General features: G+C 41.1%; 1 protein-coding gene across 4 annotated transcripts in view; it reads right to left on the bottom strand.

The window, feature by feature from the left end:
* Positions 1 to 23,794, bottom strand: part of BEND7 (BEN domain containing 7) — an 81,277-nt gene that overhangs the window by 27,924 nt on the left and 29,559 nt on the right. For all 4 annotated transcript variants that reach the window (XM_036352761.1, XM_036352752.1, XM_036352767.1 and 1 more), the window contains 2 exons: positions 21,758 to 22,023; positions 9,127 to 9,352 (listed from right to left, as the gene is read on the bottom strand). In XM_036352761.1, coding sequence (XP_036208654.1) covers positions 9,127 to 9,352; positions 21,758 to 22,023 — 492 coding nt within the window. The remainder of the gene's footprint in view (positions 1 to 9,126; positions 9,353 to 21,757; positions 22,024 to 23,794) is intronic.

Here is a 23,794-nt window from a genome sequence, read left to right on the forward strand (position 1 = left end):
GTACAAGTAAGGTACGATAGAAATGTGGAGAAAGGGGAAATCAATGCAGTCTAGGGTACCTGGGGGAAAGTCTCATGGTAGAAGTAGAGACTTGGGCTGGACCATAAAGAATGAGTTGGATTTGTCTACAAAGAGAGGTGAGCATTGTAGCCCTGGGAATACAGCCTAACTCCAAGTCTCAAATGAGTATGTGATGCTTGAGGAGTAGTGTCAACGCTGGGCTGGTTCACCTGGTAGTTCCAAGAAGAGAGCAATCAAGTTATGTGAAGTCTGGAAAAGACCCAAGTTTGGGCTTGATTTAGTGGGCAAAGAGGAGTTCAGTAGGTAAAGGTCACAAAGTTTTGTTCTACAAATGTTACTTGGCTCTTAGTTTACAGTATGGTTTGGAAGGGGAAAATGAAGGGCAGAGAGGATATTTAGAGTGTTTTATGGTGATGGATGTTGATTAGACATACTGTGGTGATCATTCTGCAATATACACAAATACCAAGTCACGTTATACACCTGAAACTAATGTAATGTTATAAGTCAATTACATCTCAAAAAAGAAAAACTGTTTTGCAGAACTTCAGGGACAAGGCGATGCACAGCTGGACTAGGGAGGTGTGAGAGAAGCTGAAGAGTAATGAATGAGCAAGGAAGGACAGAGAGAATTGACAGGGCAGAGTTATTAAGCGGGATTAGCAGTAAAGGAAAAAAGGCATTGATGCTGATTCTGAGCTTTCAAATTTACGAAGTAGGAGAATGTTGATGTCTTTGTCAAAAAGAATGTGGTTGCAAGGGGGCGTTAGCGTCAGAAGCCCCATGCACCTTTCAGGTGATGCATTGTGTGTGTGAGTAAGGACCACCCACACCAGTTCCTTGGAAAGAGGCCAGGACAGGCCCCAAGCCCTGTGATTAAGCTGGAATGTCCTGCATGCCTTAGTCTTCACTGTCAACCATCTCATCTACTCCTCACTTCTGTCTACATTTCTAACTGGGATTTGTCCCCAGTTAGTTGTGGCTAACAAGCTGATTTAAAATAGTGCACGTGGTGATTAAGAGGTGTGGGGAAGGATGTACTTAAGCTAACCAATACTGAATTTACCTGTGCCAACGGGCAGGGCTGATAAGGGGATGCTAACTTAGGTTCTGAGTAAAACCAGGAGTTGGCCTTGGAGAGGTATCAAAATCTAACCAAGAGCCAGATACAAGAAAGAACCTGGAAATGCAGTCAATGTAACAGAAGATGTGACTGTAAGGCCGTCAGTGGGAAAACCTGACTAATTCCAAGAGGCAGCACCTCTCTCTTGTAGGTGTTTTTAAGCTGACAGATGCAGCCGCACTTGCTCTTATTCAAAGATGTCTTTAAGGCAGCCAAAATCGATGCAACTGTCAGTTCAATACTAAATGGAGGGCTATGGATTTTTAAGGGGTTTCCTTAAGAGCAGCTGACATATATCCTTATTTTTTTTTTTTTTGTGAGTTCATCATTAGTCCATAGTACTACAGTGACTACAAACATCCCCTAATCATTTGCATATGCACCTTTAGGGCAAAAATATAAGCAAAGTTCAGTTCTTGAGTCTCTCAGATTTTTGATGCATACCTTGTATGAGATAGCCAATAATTGTTCATGGAATGGAAACATTTGCCAGATTAATGGTACCAACTATAGGTCCAGGAGAAAAGCTATAAAGAATGTTATCTGGCCAATTCTAGACATACTACACAATTCTGCTTCCCTGCAATGAAAAAGAAAGTAAGAGACATGTGGCATTACCTTAAGATGCTGGTGAGCATCTCAGATCAGCCAAACAATTCAGGAATTTAAAGAAAAAGGAGATGGGCTGTGCAGAAAACACTGCTTTCTATGTTCATGGCCATGGCTAGCCCATATGGTGCCATTCAGAAAGGTGGTCCTTTCTTAGGACATTTTGCTGGCATCTGCCAGAAAACTGTCATAATAAATTTGCAAACCAACAATGTCAATAACGGGAAGGGTGCCGTAATGTGCAATGCAGTCATGCTGGCCCTGTCCTCCAAGCTACAGAAATGGCTATCTCTCTCTCTTTTTGTTAATTCCCCCTCTGCCCCTCGCCCCCCAGGATATCTTTTCCATTGATTTTTAGAGAGAGTGATAGGGAGGAAGGGAAGTGAGAAGGGAGGGAGAGAGAAAGAGAGAGAAGCATCGATGTGAGAGAGACACATCAACTGGTTGTCTCCCTCACATGACCCAACTGGGGCTGGGGATCAAACCTGCAAATGTGCCCTTGACCAGGAATTGAACCTGAGACTCTTTGGTGAGCAGGCCGACGCTCTAACCACTGAGCCAAACCCACGAGGGCAGAAACATCTCTCTTTTGACAGAAAGCTGTTTTTGTCAGCTCTGACCGCGGTGTTAAAACCCAGGTTTTGTAAGAATGCAGTAAATGGGAATCAAGTTGAATCCTTGTAAATTAATCCACAACTAGATCCCATCCATTATATGACAGGCTAAAGAAAGATCAAGAAAAGCCATATCCTTCTTCTTAACAAGTTTCTCCACATTTCCATTTGCTCCTTATGTACCAAGAAGATGGAGCTATAACTTTGAGGAAGATAAGATTCCTTTTCTGGGTTTAGGGAAAGCCAGTGACAAAGCAGGGACAACCTTTTGACTTGCTGTGGCCCTAATCCCAAGGGTCTGATTCATTAGGTCTGGGATGGGGCCTAGGAAACTTTCAGAAGCAACTTTAAGAAGCACAGCTCTGGTTGAAAATCCCTGGGTATAAACTGTATTTGCATCCATTCACTGGTATTTATACTCACGAATTTAAACATCTGAAGGTAAACAGTTGCTGAGGACTCAAGCTCTATCACTAAGAACAGACTTTAAACAGTTCTGGGGCAAAATGCTTTCACCCAATGCTTTATTTAATTTAAGCTTCATAAACTTATCCTGTGGTTAAGCCTTTTCCATTTCCTTTGCATTTGATACACTGCTCCTCCTTTATGGTCTAGTTTAGATGTCACTCATTCCTGAGGTCTTCTCCTGAGGGATTTACATCCTCTATGCTTTCCTCTCCTTCCGCACTGGGCACCTGACATGTTATTTTCCTACCTGCGAGTATGCTCCTGTGTTATGGCTCACTGATGACTGCCTAGAGAATACACATTCCTTAAGGTCAGGGGCCACGTCCAGTTTGCCTTTATGCCACCAGTTCCTCACTCACAGTGAGCGGACAGTACACTTTAGTGTTGTGACAGAAATTTCATGCCTGCTGAGGATTTTTAAGTTTGCAAGGTCAATGAAAGTACTGCAAACACTTTGGTGTTTTCATGACACATCCAGTACTGGGAAAGCAGCAAAGACCACGTCTTCTGTAGCACACTGTTTGGTGAAGAAACTTGGTTTCAAATGTGCAATCAGGGAGACTGGCGGAGAACTGGCCTATAGTGGAGACTACATTTTTTTTCAAGGCTGCAATGATAAGGCCATAAGGAAAACAACATGGCATTTGTTTGGTGATTCGTCCGTTCAAGTTGTGCTGATGTCTAGAACGCCTTCCTTCCAGCATGGTGAAGCAGGCAGTCCCAGTCAAGGCCTGGAGAGGCACTGCGGACAAGTCTGAAGCCAGGACCCTTTGTGACATGACAGAAAAAATCATTTTAAGCCCCAGAGGTTCAAAGGATGAGGGCCGCTGACACATGCTATTTTTCCATTTGCTCCAGGAGAGAAGTGGGGCAGCCTTCAGAAAATGGGGTGCCCTTAAGGAACAGCGTAAGGAAGAGTTTCACAGGAAGGCTATCGCATGCTGTCCGAATGGGCTGTTAGGATCAGGAGCTGGGGTGGCACTGCTTCTCCTGGGTGGTCTGGACACCCGTGTCAGTCACCTGCAGCTGCTTGTTCAAAAGTCAGATTTCTGGGGCACCTATGAAACCACTCTCTGAGTGTGCGACCTAAAAATCTGAATTTTGAACCAATTCCTCAGGTAATGCTGATGCACACTAGAATATGAAAGCTGCTGTGAAGGGATTGGACATATGCTCTTCATATAGAATGGCCAAGAGTCAACATCACATCTCTGTCACTGGGCCACACGAAAAGTGGGAAGATAAAAACAACCACCACCATTGGGCAGGAGTTATAAACAGAGCTGAGAGACAAGCTATGTGCCTGATGTCATTATACTAGTACATTGTTATATATGATTTTGTTGTTATATACTAGGCAGCTCTATCCTGTTTGAAGCTGATCTGATAGGTAAGAATATGAGCAGATAGATGAGTTGACAATGATTATTCATCTTCCAAAAGGATTTTTGAATTAAAGCGTTCATCAATGGGTTCCAACTGCCAAACAATTAAACTAGAATTTAATTTACATCCTTTGAAAGACTACTTAGGTGCAGTGTGACTCCCAAGCTCTTTCTTTGTGGTTCTGTGTCCGAGGGTGCATACACAGCAATTGACTGGTTGTTTTAAATCAGTAATATGACAGTCTTCTAGTGAAATTTTTAAAGAATCCAAAATGCTAAATTTTAAGATAGAAATTTAAAATTGGGATACCTTTGTTTCTTTTCAAATACTCCTAAAAGGAATGAAACATGCTAGACAGTGGCTTTAGGGTCAGAGAAACCTGGGCTTAAATTCTGGCTCTACCACTTACCAGCTGTTTAAGTTAATTAAAGTAAGTTTAATTTCTCAGGGTCTTAGTTTCCTCTCCTGTAAGTGAGAATGAAATCAACATTGTAAGGATATTCAAATGCAAGCTGATACTTCCGCCTCGTTCTTACTGATAGTTCTGAGAAAACCCAGAAGCTACTATCAAGAAATAACAAGTCAGATGTAAACTATACCCCAACCAAATTAATTGAGGTCTATGTGAGATAAGTTAGAAAACAGCTATTCACTTTTCTCGATTAAATCCAAGGAAATGAACGATAGGCAATAAAAATAAAAAAGAAAGGTATGTCATTCTAAAATGACAAATATGGACCCTGTAAGTCTTGAGAGAAGCTGAAATGAAATGAGAGGTTTCGGTGGTCAGTTCAGCAGAGCCAATTAAGGGGGAAGTGAAATGTAGTCAGTTTGTTCTAATCCTATATAATAAAACACTAATATGCAAACCGACCGAACAGTTGCTATGACACGCACTGACCATCAGGGGGAAGATGCTCAATGCAGGAGCTGACCCCAGCCCGAAGGCCCTAGGCCAGCTAAGGTGGGTGCCAGTGGGACCCCCACACTCCTGATCGCCCCACAGAGGGAGGCAACTGATGGTGGCAGGGGCGGGGGTGGGGGGTTGGGGGCGGGGCCAGGCAGTGAGTAGGCCAGCACCACCCCAGATCACCCCACCAGTCGCCCCACAGATTGGCCCTGATCGCCGGTCAGGCCTAGGGACCCTACCCATGCACAAATGTGCATCGGGCCTCTAGTCTAGTCAGAAGCATATTTCAGTTTTGGAGTACACCATCCAAGGAGTGCTCCCTCCCAGGGCTGCTCTGAGGCCTGGTGTGTGCCTTGGCAGACCATCACACTGACCGCTCCCCAGGAGAACAGCAGTGTGTATAGCAGGTGTGCGTTGCCTAGAGTAAAATGAAGAGCAGTTGACCAGTTCTTTAACTTGACAAGCATATGTAATTTCCTTGGAATGTAAGAGGATTTAAGAATCTAATGTAGTTTGATACTAATAAAACTTTCTCAGCTAATGTCTATGGAGCTGAACTAAAAATCATAACCCATGTTCTAAAAATGGCTTTGCGGTAACTGTATTTTCTGCAGAGCATTCAGAGATCCAATGATTCCATCACTATTTAGGTGGCTCTAACTCATGGTCTCCTGTAAATGATATCAAGAATCAGATGGTCTTCAGCAGGTACAGCTTGAAGTGAGAAGAGCGTAACTGGGCACTAACCCTCCACTTAATAAGAGCATATGTTGCTTCTTCCCAGTTGAGCTCAAAGTGTTCAGGTGTACTGCTCATTAAGGATCCTTGGGTCATACCTATAAATGAATTTTTAATGAATTACCAATATCTATTAGCCACCATAAAACAGATGAGACTATGTGAAAAAATGTGATCTCTACAAAGAGGATTCTATTTTATTTTCAAGGTACTGTCATGGGGATTTTAATTATCACTACAGAGAGCTCTGTATTTATTACACAATAAATTCTTTTATTTTTCAGTCCATTTCTGTTCCTATTTATAAGCATTTTAGAGGTTTCCATCCACTTCTTTTCCCATTGCTATCTTAGCCAACCTAATCACTTTGAAACAAAACCCAGACTCCACTGTTATTTTTACTTCTCAGATTTTATAAAATCTACCAGTCTTCGTATATTCCTAGGTTGTAGAACATTTCACATTAATACAGTATTGGTGCATTATCTCAAAAGACAGAGAAAGGAAGACTGAATAATATTTGCAAAATCTTTTCAAAGTCTGTGGTAGACAGCAGTAGTAACACAAGTAGCCTTGTCACTGTTATATATAAAGAAATGATTTTTCACTTTCCCAGTTTGCTCAGGTTCAAAAGACCTGGGTTAGGGAAATAAATTTTTCTTTTTCTCTCTACTAATAGCAAGAAAAACTGAATATAATTATTCTAAAAGACCTTCAATTAATAGCTACCTCCAAAAATCACTTTATATTACAATATGTAGGTTAATAAACTTTTAAAGTGTAATATGCAAAGGAAAAAAGTATTAGGGAATTAAGAGAAATGTATTCAAATTTATATTTAATTTTGGTTTCTATTTGGTTTTTTTTTGCTTTCATGACAATTTATTAACTGGTAGAAATTTATAACAATGTTTTAATGTTGATCATTACAAATGAGCTGTGAGAAGACATAAAGATACATGTTGAGTGCTACACCCAATAGGCCAATAAATTTAGGCTAAAGTCAAGATGAAAAATAAAATCCTTTCTATCCACTCACCCAAAGTGTATTTTCAGAAACCCTACTCTGTACAAAGCTCAGTAAAGTGCCACAAGTAATAAAAAATATTTAAGACAAAGCTTGTCCTTAACATACTAACAAGAAATGATCAGAATCAATCAGGTGAAAATGCTGACCAGTAAGTACAAAGAGAATGTTCTTATAAGAAAGACAAACTATAGTGCATTCATACTTTAAATAAAGATTCTAGGAAAGTACACAGTAACCTCTGCAGAGTGAAATTATGGAGGCCTTTCAGCTTTCCATACGTTTTTTATGGTTTGGAATTTTTACAAGCATGTATTATTTTTGTAATCAGGAAAAAACAAAAGAAAAATGTTTCTGAATAAACACTGCAAGGAAACAAGTGAATATACAATATTTGTTGACTTAGGTTGTTGGTGGTTTATGGGTAGATTTCTACCTATTTCATATTTACTTTGTTGTTCTAAAAGAATTTTAATGCAGATTTAATTCAGTAATATAAGAAGTGTATAGAAACTTTAAGTTCTTTGATTTGAATAACTTTTATTATGCAAAGGGAGCAGAAACCTCATTGCCATATTTATTTCTAGCTAAAGAGTCAGGCTGTGAAGAAAATTAAGGCATCTTCTCTATTTCTGTTTATAATACACATTTTTAAACTACTGTGTGATGTCCAGTTAGCTTGAAAACAGTAGTAACCCATTTTAGTCTACTTGTAATGATATATTTCATCACCATCTATTTATTATTAGGGTAACTCTTCTATTGTTAAATTGGAACATGGTCATGTATGTTTCCCCAATTTCCAAACACTTTCATAATCTTAATATACTGTCCCCCCCAAAAAAGAAAATTAACACAAATCCTGGCTCCGTTTCAGTGTGTTTCAAAGCTTCAGCCATGGAAAGCAGCACCAGCCTTGACCTTCCTGTCTCCCGTAGCCACATTAAATCTTCACCTCCTCAAGTCCTGGTCACCACTGGCCATTCCCAGTGGTGCAATCTTTTTAGTGTCACTTCAGGCCGAATCCTTCTTTTCAGAAATGACACCGACTGTGATATCTCTGTGGTTTTTCTTACTTAGTACAACTCAACTATCACTTTTAAGTGAAAAAAATTCTGTTGGAGAATGAAAAATTTTCTGTTAATGAAGGCTTTTGTCCTTCTGGCCATGAACAAAAGGTGTCTGGAACTTGCTGACTCCATTTAAAAATCATATTACTTTGTGAAGCTCATTGTAGGTTTCCAAGTATCCTTAAGTACTATTAAATTAATTTGCTCATTTTGTAGAATAACGGGTCCAGGGGTGGGGAGGAAAGGGCCTCTGCATCCAGTCCCAGTCCACAAGCCAAAAATGTAGGAACTAAGGCAGCGATTCTAGTAATCATTAAGGCCTGATGCACAATTTCATTTTCATTGTAGTTGTGTTTATAGTTGAGAATTCATTTACATTCCTTTAAAAAATAACACCTATGTACTTCTATTACCTAAAATAACATTTATCAGAGCCCTAAGCAAGAACATTTTAAAATTAAGAAAGAGGTCTAGGATCTGGATCTGGATATAAACGAGTATCGACTCATACAGGCACCTGCATGGCTATTGTTAATGCGGTGGAATTCAGACACATGTTCACAGGGGCTGACGGGAAGACACCCATGATCTTCTTTGCATGTACCTGGCATGGCTCCATGCCACAAAGCCAGGAGAACAGAGGAGACCAGGAGTGTGTAGAGATGCACAGGGTTTGGTTTCACAATGGGTTCATTTACATTTAAAATGTCTTTGGAAGCAATGACCTTCTAAAAGCAACTTCTGACCTTTGGAGACAACTGTTTTACTTTATTTTCAAAAAACATCATAGCTTTATTCTTATTTACAATTAAAAATTTAAGTTGAAATTTGATGAAGTTCTTAGTTAGAAATTACTGAGAGGAAAAATATCTTCATTTTAAAAATCGATTAAGAATCAACTTCTTTTTAGTTCTGCAGCAGATTACACTAGTTCTTAAATTGTTATTTTAACAGATGAACATCACTAGAACATTACCAAATTCTAGTGGTATTTAGAGTGGTGAGTTACAGAGCTCACGCTCAAAAGCCATGCCAGTGGGTAAACTGCCAACGGCCTATTAAATGAGCCTCCACTTAGTCTACTACAATTTCAGCTGCATCTTTATGGAACGAAACAAAGCTCAACAAAGAACCCATAAAATGAAATGATGCAGACCAACCTTTTATTGCACCCACAATATTTTGGTCTAGTCCTTTCCGGTTGTCATTGAGTCCTCTTTTCCTCTTCCCATTGGGTAAGGAGTTAGCCAAAGTCTTGTCATCAAAAAACGCACACACCAGTTTTCTAAACAGAAGGCTTCCTGAGCGAGTGTAGTTTGACAATATAGAGTCCAGCTGAGATTTAGGCATAAACACATCAAAGCCTTCAGCAAGTTGCACTTCTGGCTACCAAAAGAACATAAATATTTTATTAAAAGCAAGATTTGAAGCATTTGACTTTGGGCATATGTGCAACAAATAAACATTACTAGCCATTACAATGTCCACAGCCTATGAACCACACAGTCTCATCTCAGCTTTGTGTGTATTTGCAATTTACAAAACCAATTCCTAGTTATAATTCACAAAACAAGATGCTTTAATTTCAATGTTAAGTCTTGTCAAAAGCAATGGAAGGAGTACACTGAAAAAGCATTCTTGTCTTTAGATTTAGCCAAGGGAAAGCTGGGTAATCACAAATCATATAATTCTAGAACTACAGGGGACTTGAGACTTCTGGGTGAAACATCCTCATTTTTTAAATGAAGGAACTCAGGCCCAAATGACTTAAAAATAATTTAAATATACTCAGTGCCTTACAGTTGACAGATCACTTTCTCCTCCATGAGACAACTGAATTTCATTTGCTTAAGGACACAAATAAGAGACTCTCCCACAGGTCCCATGCTCTTTGTACTAGGCCAGTATTTTTAGCTACAGAACCGTGTTATTTCTCTCCAATGAAAACTCATGTAAACTAATATATGAAATAAATGTAAATGATAGATAGGTGCCCCAGGCAGTTTAAATCTACCCGACCCCTAGTTTTGGAAGGAATGTGAAGCTATACCCAGAGCACCAATGGAAAATGAGTGCATCAGTCACACTGCTTCCCTGTCAGGGATTTCGTGACTGGGGCACTGGACTGGAAGATCTGTAAGGTGCCTTTCAACGTAGACTCTACTGAATATGCTCAGACACTAATAACACATTCTCTGCCACCACAACATGAATGTTCACAACTCGCCTTTCATCTTTCCACACTCGGTTCACATCATTTCCTTTTCAAAAATCTTTCCTAACTCCTTCCTGCCCAAGGAGGTGACTATGTGTTCTTTGTCACCACTAATGATCTGACATGCTTATATAATTGTAATTATTACACTGTATTAAAATTATTTACTGGACTATGGTCCTTCCTGGTGCGTGGAACTCCGACTTTGTATCTGTAGGGCTTGGCACATAGTAAGCACTCAATAAATTCTTGTCTAATAGATAAAAACTCAGTCATAATCTGTTGGTCATAACATGACTTTAAAATAGTAACTTTAATATGAAGAAATGCAACTGGTAAACTTTCATTTAAAAAAAGGTCAGAAGGAAATCTCACTTAAGATATATTAGAAAAGCTTATTCTCAGTTATCATATTTATTACTTTGCAAACCTGGCACTACTTTAGATTTTTCTAAATCATACTAGAAACACGAGGATTTGGGATTAGTTTTTCTCCTGGAGAGAAAAATAGGAATTACTATGTTTGTTTGTCCTATTGCTTTTCAAAAGGCCTAGCACATTATGGTCAGAGTACAGAGGGAGCAGAGAAGGGCTTAAATTATTCAGATGGCGCAGGAAGGAGTTTGGGTTCTGCCCCTCCCGAATGGAATTCCCGACTGGGTCGTCCAGAAAGACATCTCATTTCTCAGCTTCACTCTGCCATTCAACGTTTGGTCTCTGAATGCTTGGTAAATACCACTATGAAAACAGAGCTGTCAGACTGTTTCCCGACTTTTGCATCTTGCTTCCGGTAAAGGTCAGCAGGGGAGGCAGATGGGAACTGGGGCTGGACCCCAACTCCTAGAGCAGAAGCTGGCACACCCCAGGCACCCGGAGCATATTTGTCAAATGATTCAATGTAGAAATATTAGGGTTGAGAGAACTTTATCACCATAATCTCAGAAGAAGTTTTGCTCATAAGCAGAATTTTATTTTGCACATTCTATGGCTGCATTTAGACCTTAAATTCTAAATGAACTGATTGCAGATTTTTGCTAAGTGCTTCTGTATCATTTGAAAGCCATGAAAAAAAGAAAACAAAAGAATCCTTGCCTACTTTGTAGAAATAACTACTCCCAAATATTTGAGGGTCTAGGGAGAAATAGACGCTCTTAAATTTGCAAGAGGGAATGGAAAGATGCCGACCTGTCTCATCCCCATAACTCTGAAACCATCACAGGCTCTGAACACTCAGCCACCTGACCTCTGGGACTCCCAGGACCTCCTCCGTGACTGTGACTCATCTTGTAGGACTTTGTTTCCTAGCCGCCAGGCAGAACTAGCCCCTCCCTTCTTCTCGCACTTACAGTGTTTCCTATGAGTTCCGTTTATGGCCCTTCCCACACTGCATTCATCTAGTTGGGAGTTTGTGTTTCTCATCAGACTGTGCACTCTTTCGTATTCAGAGTGCCAACCCCCCATTAGTGCCTGATAGATATTTGTCAGAACACACAAAAAGCTATGTAGAAATTCATTCAATGTGACTAGTATTTAGCAATTTTTTATTCCTGTATAAATGAAGAAGTGGGTTTGAAAGTTTGAGTCGTGGTCCAGTATCCCAGTCTTTTCCTAAAAGTATCTGCGCTAACTCAGAGCAGAGAACCCAGAGAACACAGACCTGCCTGAATCAGTATCTATTTATTGAGCACCCTCCGTGTGTAAGGAGTTTAAGGTCGGACTCAGCAGATGAGACACACACACAAATACCTACCATGCAAAGTAGAAAGTGATAAGTGCTACATATGAGAGAGGTACAGATAATTAGGAAGCATTTGACTGGTGAGGAGTGAAGGGGTACAGGAGGGACAGGATAGCATTTCATCAGGCCCTGGATATAGGATTTAGGAGGCAGAGATGCGGTTGCTGATTCTGCCATCTGCTGTGAGTCCTAACTCTAAATAGCTGGAAGTTTCTATGGAGCCAAGAGACTCCCTGTGAGATCATAATAGTATTTTGATTTCTGAGACACTATCCCAAAACAGAAGTTGTCAAAGCTTCCTGTTCCACTTTCTACTGCCAAAAAAATATGTGTTTTTTTTACAGCACTCTTTCCAGATCAAGGAACACGAACTCGCCCAGTTATGCACCCTGTATAAGGGAGTCAGTTTTATTAGTTGAGGCAGCAGCCAGAGCAGAGGTGACAAATCTCTGCCCCCTTCTTGCTTTTCAGGTCCTTTCTCTTAGGCAGATTTCTTAGCTGGTGGTGAATGAGCACTAACATTATATCTACAATGCAACACAATCAAACAAATTTCTTAAAAATAGCTTCACTTTCTGGGATAACGAAGAAAAGATCATCTCAAATTTTCACATGAAACCTTTTTATTTTCTCCATTTTATAAATATAACCACACAGTGGATTACTACCATCTCATGACCCACATCTTTGTATATATATTTAAAAACAGGCTAAACTCTTTAATTGTATCTTTGAATCTCTTTTTTGTTTACTGTCTCTGGATTAAATGAGATCTCCCTGCTTACTAATCATGGCTATGACAGAAACCAGCATTCCAAATGAATATCCTTTTAAAAACTAGACTTCCTTGGACAGAATCACTATTTGATACTCCCATGAAGACAGATAGTTAGCACACCAATTTTCAGACTCTACTGATTACTGAAGTAATATGTTTCAATAAATTCTATTGAATACTTAAGATCTTTGAATGGTGACATCCAAAGTGTGGGGCATAATTTATGACACTTAAAGTCATTACTTTAAGAGCTAAGAGTCTGAATTCCCACTATAAATTTGGATTTTCATGCATCCCATGTACCTAAGCCACTCAGCACAACAATGTATCACATGTTGAATTTTCCTTATCTAGTGGCATTACCTCTTACACTGAGTGAAGTTCTGGAGGCAAAAACTGCATGTAGTCATAAGGACTCTTGAAAATGTTCCTGGACCCAGGTTTGTGAACATTAGCTATCTTGTTTCTCTTTCCATTTCAGTTGTGGTCTCCCTCTGCTTAGAAGTAAGCCAGTGATGGCGAACCTTTTGAGCTCGGCGTGTCAGCATTTTGAAAAATCCTAACTTAACTCTGGTGCCGTGTCACATATAGAAATTTTTTGATATTTGCAACCACAGTAAAACAAGACTTATATTTTTGATATTTATTTTATATATTTAAATGCCATTTAACAAAGAAAAATCAACCAAAAAAATGAGTTTGCGTGTCACCTCTGACACGCGTGTCATAGGTTCGCCATCACTGAAGTAAGCTGACCCTTGAATATCATGGGTTTGAAACTGTGCGGGTCAAATTACACATGGATTTTTTCATAAATCCACGTACTGTTTTTGATCTACAGTGGGAGTCCTAGGATGTGAAGAGCTTACCGCATGTATTGTTCTCTGCCATTTTACATAGGGGACTTGAGCATCTGTGGGTTTTTGTATCCACAGGGGGTCCTGGAACCAGTCCCCCTCAGGTACTGAGCAACAACTGTGTAGTTAAATTCTGGGGAAGTCAAGAGTTACATGTGGATTTTTTACTGTGTGGAGCGTTGGCAACTGTAGTTTGGGTCCAAACCTACTGTGGATAAGAGATCCTCTAAGCAGGTAAATTAAAATTTTTTCCCCTTAAGTCCCTATGAGAATATCATGTGACTTCCCTGTATAATCTAAAGAAAAATACGTAAAACAATTTGAAAGAAATGATACAAATTAATCACAGAGGGAACATTTCTGATAGAGGCTTTTTATATAAGGTACTAGAGGCCTGGTACATGAAATTTGTGCGGGGGGTGGGGGGGGGAGCTCCCCCTCAGCCCAGCCTGCACCCTCTCCAATCCAGGACATCCCTCTCACAATCCTGGACCGCTGGCTCCTAATCGCTCACCTGCCTGCCTGCCTGGTCGCCCCTAACTGTTTCTGTGTGCCAGCCTGATTGCCCCTCACTGCCTCTGTGTGCTGGCCTGATCACCCCTAACTGTCCCCCCTGCTCGCCTGGTCGCCCCTAACTGCCCCCCCGCTGCCAGCCAGGTTGCCCCCAACTGCCCCCTCCCTGCCAGCCTGGTTGCTCCTAACTGCCCACCCCCCACTGGCCTGGTCACCCCTCACTGCCCCCCCTGCCACCTAATCGCCCCCAACTACAACCCCCCCCACCAGCCTGGTCACCCCTACTGCCCCCCACTGCTGGCCTGGTTGCCTCTTACTGCCCCCCTCCCACCCCGCCAACCTGGTTGCCCCCAACTGTCCCCCTCTGCCGGCCTGGTTGCCCTTAACTGGCCCCCCCTGCCAGCCTGGTCACCCCCAACTGCCCCTCCTGCCGGCCTGGTCACCCCTTATGTCCCCCCACCCCCCACTGGCCTGGTTGCCCCATGCAGCCTGCTGTTCAGTCGTTTGGTCATCCCTAACTAACCCCCCTGCAGGCCTGGTTGCCCCATGCAGCCTGCTTGTTCAGTCGTTTGGTTGTCCCTCACTAACCCCCCTGCCGGCCTGGTCATAGGCAGCCATCTTGTGAGGGCATGAGGGTTAATTTGCATATCACCTCGTTATTATATAGGATCAATACCAAATTTTAGTAAGATATGTAAAAAGCTATATGTGATCATAGGTTAAAAGAGTAAAAAGAAGTGTATGAATATTCAGAGTGGGTACTAGCCCCAGATTTTCAATTGTAAATTAATAAATTAGACACAATAGTTTGTGTCTCTATGTAAAAAAACAGGTAGCCAGTTTCAGACCGGCTTACTATTTGCTACTTACTATATTCCAGGCCCTAGTAACACACATTCCATGGGTTTTCTAACTTAACTCTCAGCCTATGAAGTGGCTACAATTATTATCCCCAACTTTCAGGTGCAAAAACTAAAGTTTTGAGACATTAGGTTACTTATAAAAATTACTTAACTAATATGCAATGAGGTAAGGATTTGAACCTAGGCAGCCTAGGCTGGAACTTACACTAACAAGCATATACTGCCTTAATTCAATGTGTCAATTAATAAAATTTTAAAACAGCTTGCCTGGTTGATTTGCTTTACTAGCTCCCAGTGAATTGCTTTATTTACTGTGCTAAAAAGAAATTAAGAAAACAGATTCTAAATTCAGAAGCCACTTCTGTTGAAAGCACCAATGCATTTTAAATTATTTAATAATTAGTGGCCCAGTGCACGAAATTCATGTACAGCGGGGAGGGGGGTCCCTCAGCCCAGCCTGCACCCTCTTGTGTAATTTAGGATTTGCTGGAAAATATTCATAGTTATTACAAAAATAGAAAAATGTTTTTAAAAAACATTTAAAAGTATTTAAAAAAAACTGATCTTAGTGTTTCACCGAAGCCAAAAAACTAGCCAAACAAGAAGCAACAACAATGGAACAAACCTGAGCCATGCACATCTGCCCTAAAAATCACAAACCAATATATCCAACTAAGTAGGAAAAAACAGGAACTGTAAAAAAGTCACAACTGTCTTGTCTGAATACCACTAGATTATTGGGTTGTACATGTGTCAAAAAATATTGTACTTAAATCTAAAATTTGGTTTGGGGTTTCTGCTTTTGTGTTGGTGTAATATAGGTTTCAATTTTGTTTAATGTGCTAATTAATATGGGTTACATAATCCTGCCCCCAGAGAGAAACATTTCTGGCCACTCATTTAAAAAACACACAATTTGTTCATGTATATTTGTTTAAATTTACTTAATAAATATTTATATTCATCCCTCTAAAGATACTTAGCTAGGACTGCTAAAGTTTAAAAAGAATCAGTATTTACTGGGTGCTTGAAATTTACCAAGTACTATTCAAAGAATTTTACATAGATTACTTCATTTAACTCTCCCAAGAGGCCAACTCTAAGAGGTCAGCACTATCACTATCCCCATTTTATGGAGTGAAAGCTGAGGAAGGCGAGGGTAGGTGTGCTTGCTCAGGGTCACACAGCTGAGCTTCTAGCCCAGGTAGCCTGATCTCAGAGCCTGTACCCTTAACCATTAAGTTCTCCTACCCAGAAACTCCTAAGTAAAGAGAATACACAGTTGTAGTCTAACATTCCAATTCCCCTTTGTGTAGCAATCATCCCGTGAACAGCTACTAAATGTTGGGCATGTACAAGAAATGTGCTAGGACAGGTGCCTGAGTCTCACTCAGATAAGGGCTCACTGCAGACCAGGGTTTGAGAACCAGCTCCACCCCTCTGGGTGTGTGAACTTGTGCTTCAAGTCGTTTATGACATGGTGTCCTTATCTATAATAATCATGCCTCAGAGTAAGGAAGAAATGTGAGAAATTATTTAGCAAAGGATAGTAAACAAATATTACAAACCAGTATACAAAGTTCTAGAAGAAAGGGCTGTTGAAATTATACTGGGGCCTTTGGGGGTTGGGGGGTAGGGAGAGAGGGCAATAACAAGGAAAGAAGAGAAAATGGGAGTTAAATTGAGGGGAGGGTTCTAAATTAAAGCCAAGTCCTAAAGCCAAAGTTTCATATGTTTATTTTATTTTATTTTTTTTTAAATATATTTTATTGATTTTTTACAGGGAGGAAGGGAGAGAGAGAGTTAGAAACATCGATGAGAGAGAAACATGATCAGCTGCCTCCTGCACATCTCCTACTGGGGATGTGCCCTCAACCAAGGTACATGCCCTTGACTGGAATCGAACCTGGGACCTTTCAGTCCGCAGGCCAATGCTCTATCCACTGAGCCAAACCAGTTTCGGCCATATGTTTATTTTATACTAGAAGCCTGGTGCATGAAAATTTATGCACTGGAGGGGGCGGTCCCTCAGCCCAGCCTGCCCCCTCTCACAGTCCAGGAGTCCTCAGGGGTGGGAGGTGACCCAGCGATCAGGGGAAGGCGACGCCCCATCACACCTCTGCTGCTGCCACTGCCGGCAGCACAAGCCTCAGCCAGCCCTGGTTACCTGAGCCTCAGGCGGCCCTGGGTGGCTGGGCAGCCGACATCTGAGGCTTGCCTGCACCTTGGGCTGGCCCTGGGCAAGTTGGGGGCTGAGGGGACTGGGGGTCTCCAGAGGCAGGTACGCGGAGTGGCCAGGCCGCCTGGGGTCGGGCCAGGCCTTGCTGCATGCCTGCTGCCCTGGCAGGGCTGAGGGAACTGGGCACCACCATCTTATGGCTGTGGGCGCTGCCATCTTTGAGGGTGTTGCAGTCAATTAGCATATTCCCTCCTTATTGGCTGTGAGCGCTGCCATTTTGCGACAGTGTGAGGGTCAATTAGCATATTCACTCTTTATTAGATAGGATATTATGCTTAATGCAAATGCAGATGTTTCATCACCTGTAGACTAAGTAACATTTACTAAGTACCTTTTATATGCAAGGCACAGCAATAGGATTTTCCCACATACTCTGTATCATTTAGTGTTTCCAAGACTGAGGCATTGACACTGCAGTTGGCTGTGATTAGAGCTCACCGTTTTTTCTACCTTTGAACACAGATAATCATTATCAGTGTTCTACCTGCAACCATCTATGGCCCCACATGTGTGCTTAGGTTTGTGTTTGTGTATAGAGATACAAATTTGTATTTTGGTGACTCTAAAAGTCACAGCATAAAAAAGATAACTTAATGCATTGTGAATTTTTAAAAATGTACAGTATTTTTTACACTTAAAAAGGTAATAAAGCATAGGTTTTATGTGTCATATTTCATTGCTTCTAACTCTAATTTTTCTCCTGTGCTCCAAACTTTTACTTCCCATCCAGAGTTGAAGGCTGCTTCTGCTTTCTTTTCCTATCTCAGTTAAAGAAGTCAGGACCCTCCAGTCAGCAACCCAGTTTTCCAAGATAGAAACTGGGGGTTACTTCCTACTGAGTTACCAAGTTGGGTACCTCCTAAATGTCTCTCATGTTTTCTCTTCAGGCTCACTGCTTATGTACTAACCCTCCCAATCTTGCCTGGCTGACTGTAATTATCTGCCTCTGGTCTCTTTGTGTCTAGTATCTTCTCTCCATCCACAACGTTGTTCCACTTTCCATTCTAAAACACAGGTATGATTATTTCTCTACTTGAAACTTGCAATAGTTCTCTAGTGCCCATAAGAGTAAGACCAAGGGCATTGGCAAGACATTATATGTCCTTCACTATCTGGCCCTGCCCTACTTTTATATCATTATCTGCTACCACTTGCCCAATCCTACAACTTTGGATCTACTTCTCCCAATGCTGGGTACTTTTCAGAGTCCATCTTCAAATACACACTTCCCACCCACTTATATATATATCTAATTATATTTTCTCCAATCTGTTTTATAGGAAGATTCCTTTAAGATTATTATAGATTTTGTTTTTTCCTCTGGACTTCCACCAAATTTTAAAAGGTTCATGGCTAAGAAATAATAAGACTAAAAGGCACTAAGTTTGGATGCCTTAGCATTGATGGTCCCAACACCAAAGGGAGTCAATCTCCTCCACCAGGGACTTCGAAGTACAGCCCATCCCCATGAATGCCATTGAGCGCTACCTGTGGACAGAATTTCTTTATCCACCAATGGGACTCACTGCACAGGTGCAGTGCATTTCTGTTGAACAATGGCTTATCAGCTGGATAATGTATTCCATACTATATAATAAAAAGCTAATATGCCAATTGACCAAATGGCAGAATGACCGTTCGCTATGCCATGCACTGACCACCAGGGGGCAGACGCTTAACGCAGGAGCTGCCCCCTGGTGGTCAGTGTGCTCCCACAGGGGGAGCGCCGCTCAGCCAGAAGCTGGGCTCACAGCTGGCCAGTGCACTGGTGGTGGTGGGAGTCCCTCCCGCCTCCGAGGCAGTGCTAAGGACCCCTCGGGGGATGTCTGCCTGCCGGCTTAGGTGGGGAGTGGGCCTAAGCCGGCAGTCAGACACCTCCTGAGGGGTGCTGGATTGCAAGAGGGCACAGGCCAGGCTGAGGGACCCCCCCCCCCCGCCAATGCACAAATGTTGTGCACTGGGACTCTAAAATATACATATATTTTATATATATTTATATATTAAAATATATAAATATAATATCCTATATAATAAAAGCCTAATATGCTAAGTGTCTGGTCGTCCGGTGACCTCTTGACTGTTCAACCAATCAAAGTGTAATATGCTAATGATTTGCTAAGGCCACTCAACCGCTCACTGTGACGTGCACTGACCACTAGAGGGGCAGAGAGTTGACCAGTCGCTCTAATGTGCACTGACCACCAGGGGGCAGACACTCCGACCGGTAGGTTAGCTTGCTGCTGGAATCCAGCTGACTGGGACTGAGCAAGATGGGCCGGACATGCCCTGAAGCCCTCCCATGGTCCCTCCCTAGCTGGCCAACCTCCCACATCCTTCCCTGGCCCCGATCGTGCACTGGTGGGGTCCCTCGGCCTGGCCTGCACCCTCTCGCAATCCGGAACCCCTCAGGGGAAGTCAGAGAGCCACTCCCCTCGGGAGGGTGCAAGACGCAGGGCTCATGGCTGGTGAGTGTTGCTGCAGTGGTGCAAACCTCTCCTGATCGGGACTGATTGGGCGTGAGCTTGTGGCAGGTGCAGTAGGGCCGAGATGAGTGGGAGCGGCAGGTAGGAGCTGTAGGCGGCGTTGGACTGTGGGTTTTGGCCCGATCCCCACAGGCCACCCTGAGGGACCCCACCTGTGCACAAATTCATGCACTGGGCCTCTAGTGTATATATAATTTTGCTTTTCTTTATAAGTATGTTATTCTTTCATCAAGGTAATAAACACCTAAGTTTTCATGGACAATTCTAAATGTGCATTATTCAATTTAATTTCTCTTGTTAGCAAAAAAAAAATTATAAATAAAAAGCAAATTATATTTATTTGGCATGTAAATAAAATTATAATACTGATAAAGATAAAAACTCAATTTCACTAATGTACATAAGGCCTTTATCAGCTAGTCCTCAATTTATCTCTGAAGTACATTTGCAGCATAAAAATTAAAGAAGAAGAAGGTTCAGTTATTAGCATTAGGGGACGATTTATTTATTTATTTATTTATTTTTCATCCCCTCCCCACTCAGGGCACTGCCCAGCCCTTATTTTATTTTTTAAAAAAATATATTTTTATTGATTTCAGAGAGGAAGGGAGAGGGGGAGAAAGATAGAAACATCAGTGATGAGAGGGAATCATTGGTCACGGCCTCCTGCACACCCCTCACTGGGGATTGAGCCCGTAACCTGAGCATGTGTGCTGACTAGAGAGTGAACCGTGACCTCCTAGTTCATAGGTAGATGCTCTACCAGTCTAGGGGATGATTTATACAAGTTAAATGATTGCTCTTGATACATCAAAGCCTATCAGAAAAGAATGCTAAAAAATAAAGGTATTAAGAAAACTTCTTATGACTGAATATATTTTGTGTTATGGAATAATGTACCTCTGTTTCCAAATATGTGATCCACATGGGTTTGGATCAGAGCTTTAGTTTCAAAACAATATGCTCTAATCAAAGGAGCTGACTGGTCCAGAGTAAAACATTATCATCATTAATGACATTTTAAAATTAAGTTTTAGTCTAGAAAAACTTCTTAACAATTAATTATAGCATGTGTTCATAAATAAAAAATTAAAACAAAAAACCTTCGACACTGAGGACAGAATAAAAGTTTGAATGATTTTCTACTCTAAAACAGTCACAAGATGATTTTTGTTGCCCCCCTTTGTTAAGACCCAACATGGATACATGCTGGCAAACTGTCTTCCTGTGCAATGTGAAAGAGAACACTTTTTAAAAACAGCAATTTAGTTCTTACTTAAAAGGTAGGACCAAACTCCAATCCCATATAGGCCTGTGGGAGTTCTCAGCAGGACTCTCATCCTATGCAATCTGATAATAATAGATCACTCACTCTTGTTTATTTTAAGAACTCTCCCAACAAGTTGGGGTTGGAAACACCAATGTTCTTAGATATTATGAAGAGGGTATGTAATTGCACATTTAGCACACTATTAACAAAATTAGTTTATGGTCATTGAATATCAAATGGTAAGTCAGATATCTCAGATGTCATCCAACATTTTGGACTTGCAACAATATGCTGACTATGTTATTAAAATAGAAAACCTTTGCAGAGCATTAACCTATCATTACACAGAGTAAATGGCATGGCACTGCAGCCTAATTAGCAGTGTAGCTTGCATCTATAAAATAGAATTAGCACTACTGCTCCTTTTTTATTGTTAGTTTGTGTTTCTAGAAAGGTGTGACCTTATCTGTAAGGTTTGGTTCATTTATGCCCATCTGCAAAGGATTTAATTATGTTCTTTTAGCTCTACACTGAGGAAATTGAAAATGGCCACTTCAAAAAAATGTTAAAGAAATTAGTGAGTAGATTACTCCCTCACCCTTCTTTCAGAGATAAAGAATGAAAACATGTTTAAATAAATAAGGCATAAGATTTTCTGAAGAGAAAATTCTAGGCAAGGAAATTATTCATCATCTTCTTTCCTCTTTCCCACGTGTGTTCTGCAAGATTTTCCAGTTTGCCTGGGCAGCATGAGTTAAGGGAAAAGCGTAGTATTTGAGAAAATTCCTAACAGTTTTATCACATTAGTGTCAGCAGCCAGAAAACATCAACTTACATCGGAGGAAGGTGATTCCAGAACAATGCCAAATCCTAGGACGTGGTTCTCCCCCAAGGAAGTGCGCTCAGCTGCCTGGAGGGCCGACTGCTCTGAGGCCACACCTGTCTTCTTCTCGGTCTCTAACGCACTGGGCTTCTGCTTCACAGTAAGAGGTTCAACAGTCTTTGGGGGCACTTTTTTCTTTTTATTTCTCTTGCGTGAGACAGCAGTTCGCTGGGAGCATATAAGGGAAATTGGGGGTTGTTGTCTGTTTGGGGTTCCAACTGTGAACAATAAACAAAAATATGGTACAGGCACTTGTGTCCAACTTAGGCAAATGTCTCACCTGTCTATCTGCATGCTCCACTGGCTGAGACTGCAATGGGCTCACCCAAGGATGAAGCACACCACATAAAGCACACGGGACCTGGATTTACCAAATAAAGGCTCTGGAGCACCTTAAAGTTCTACAGGCAGAAAACACCCCAGAGAGAACTCTGCTGCAGATGCTGGCGAATAATCAGATCGTACTGCCACAGGAGGAAACATCTGAACATGATTTTACAAATCGTATGGCATTGTTATGTAAATGAGAACTCCAGAACTTAAACTGAGGTGTAGATAGCCCTATATTTTCTGGGAAGGCAGTCTCAGGAATATTCAATTGTCATTTGGGGTTAAACTGATCAGTTGATAGCACTAAAATGGACAAAGACTGGACAAGGATGAACACTTGGGTAAGTCTGAGCAAATGAATAGTCTGGAATGACCAGTATGCCTGTACCAGTAAGCACGTGGGCAAAGCCTGCTAGTCACTTGTCAGGTCCTGTAACCCCTTCCTCACAGACATCAACTATCTCCACAGCACTACACTGCAGGCTCAGACCTGGCCACTTCTCCACACCTCAGTTTTATGTGGCTGAAAAATAGAAATAACAGAGTCCTACACACGTCAAGCAAATGAGTAAAATCCAGAAATAGTTTGCGTTCCAAAGACAAAAAGCACTGAACAGGAACTAAGTACTAATACGGAAAATATACTTAAAGAAACAAGTACGGTAATTATAGTTTTTACAGGTGCACTTTGAGAAGTAATGTTTGTTAACCATTTAAAAATACTCTCATGGAAAATTTAAAAGAAAAATATGAAATTTTCATGTATTAATATGGCTTACTAAATGTGATCATAGAATATGCCTGCCTTTTTGTAGAAATACACCTATAAATATGTCAAATGAAAACTGAAGATCTTTAAATGCAAATAAATCTGGAATATTTCCTATCAGCTTGCAAATAAACAATATTTACACTTTAAATTTGATATTTTCATTTCCAGCCTATAAAGAAATTTTTAACTGTTGGAAACAAACTACGGACACTGCATATAAACTGAAAAGTTTTTAATCACCCATGCAGTAATTCAATGAGCTTATGGTTTCTCGACCTGGAGCTTGAAAAAAATCTCAGTGCCTCAGCCTTTCCCCAGAATAATTGAATCAAAATTCCCAAGCACTGAGATTTTTCTAGAGTTCCTCAAGTAATTCTAATGTGCAAGCCAGAGTGGAGAACTTTTCTCTCTTCTCTCTGAATTTTCCCCAAAGTCAAGTGGACTATTAAAGCAATTATCAAGATAGTCTAGAACACACGCCTCTCCAAGACTCACTATTCTAAATTAAAGGTGAACATATTTTTGGTTTCAACACAGGGACTATCAGTTTTCTTCTCCTTTTGCAAGTCTAGACATAGCCAAAGTTTCTTGCATCCAGATTTTATTGCTTGATCCTACTACCTTAAAGCAAAGATAAAACGTTCTAAATACCTGTCTTGAAGGAAATAAATTCTAGCCACACAGCATACATTTTTTGTTGTTGTTGATTTTTTTTTGTTAATCCTCACCTGAGGATATTCTTTGCATTGATTTTTACAGAGTGGAAGGAAGGGAGAGGGAGAGGAAGAGAGAGAGGGAGAAGAGCGAGAAACATCAATGACAAAGAGACACACTGGCTGCCTCCACATGTGCCCTAACCAGAGCCAGGGATCAAATCTGCAATCCAG

This window comes from Myotis myotis, unplaced genomic scaffold (genome assembly GCF_014108235.1).
Source record: "Myotis myotis isolate mMyoMyo1 unplaced genomic scaffold, mMyoMyo1.p scaffold_m19_p_1, whole genome shotgun sequence".
Lineage (NCBI taxonomy): Eukaryota > Metazoa > Chordata > Mammalia > Chiroptera > Vespertilionidae > Myotis > Myotis myotis.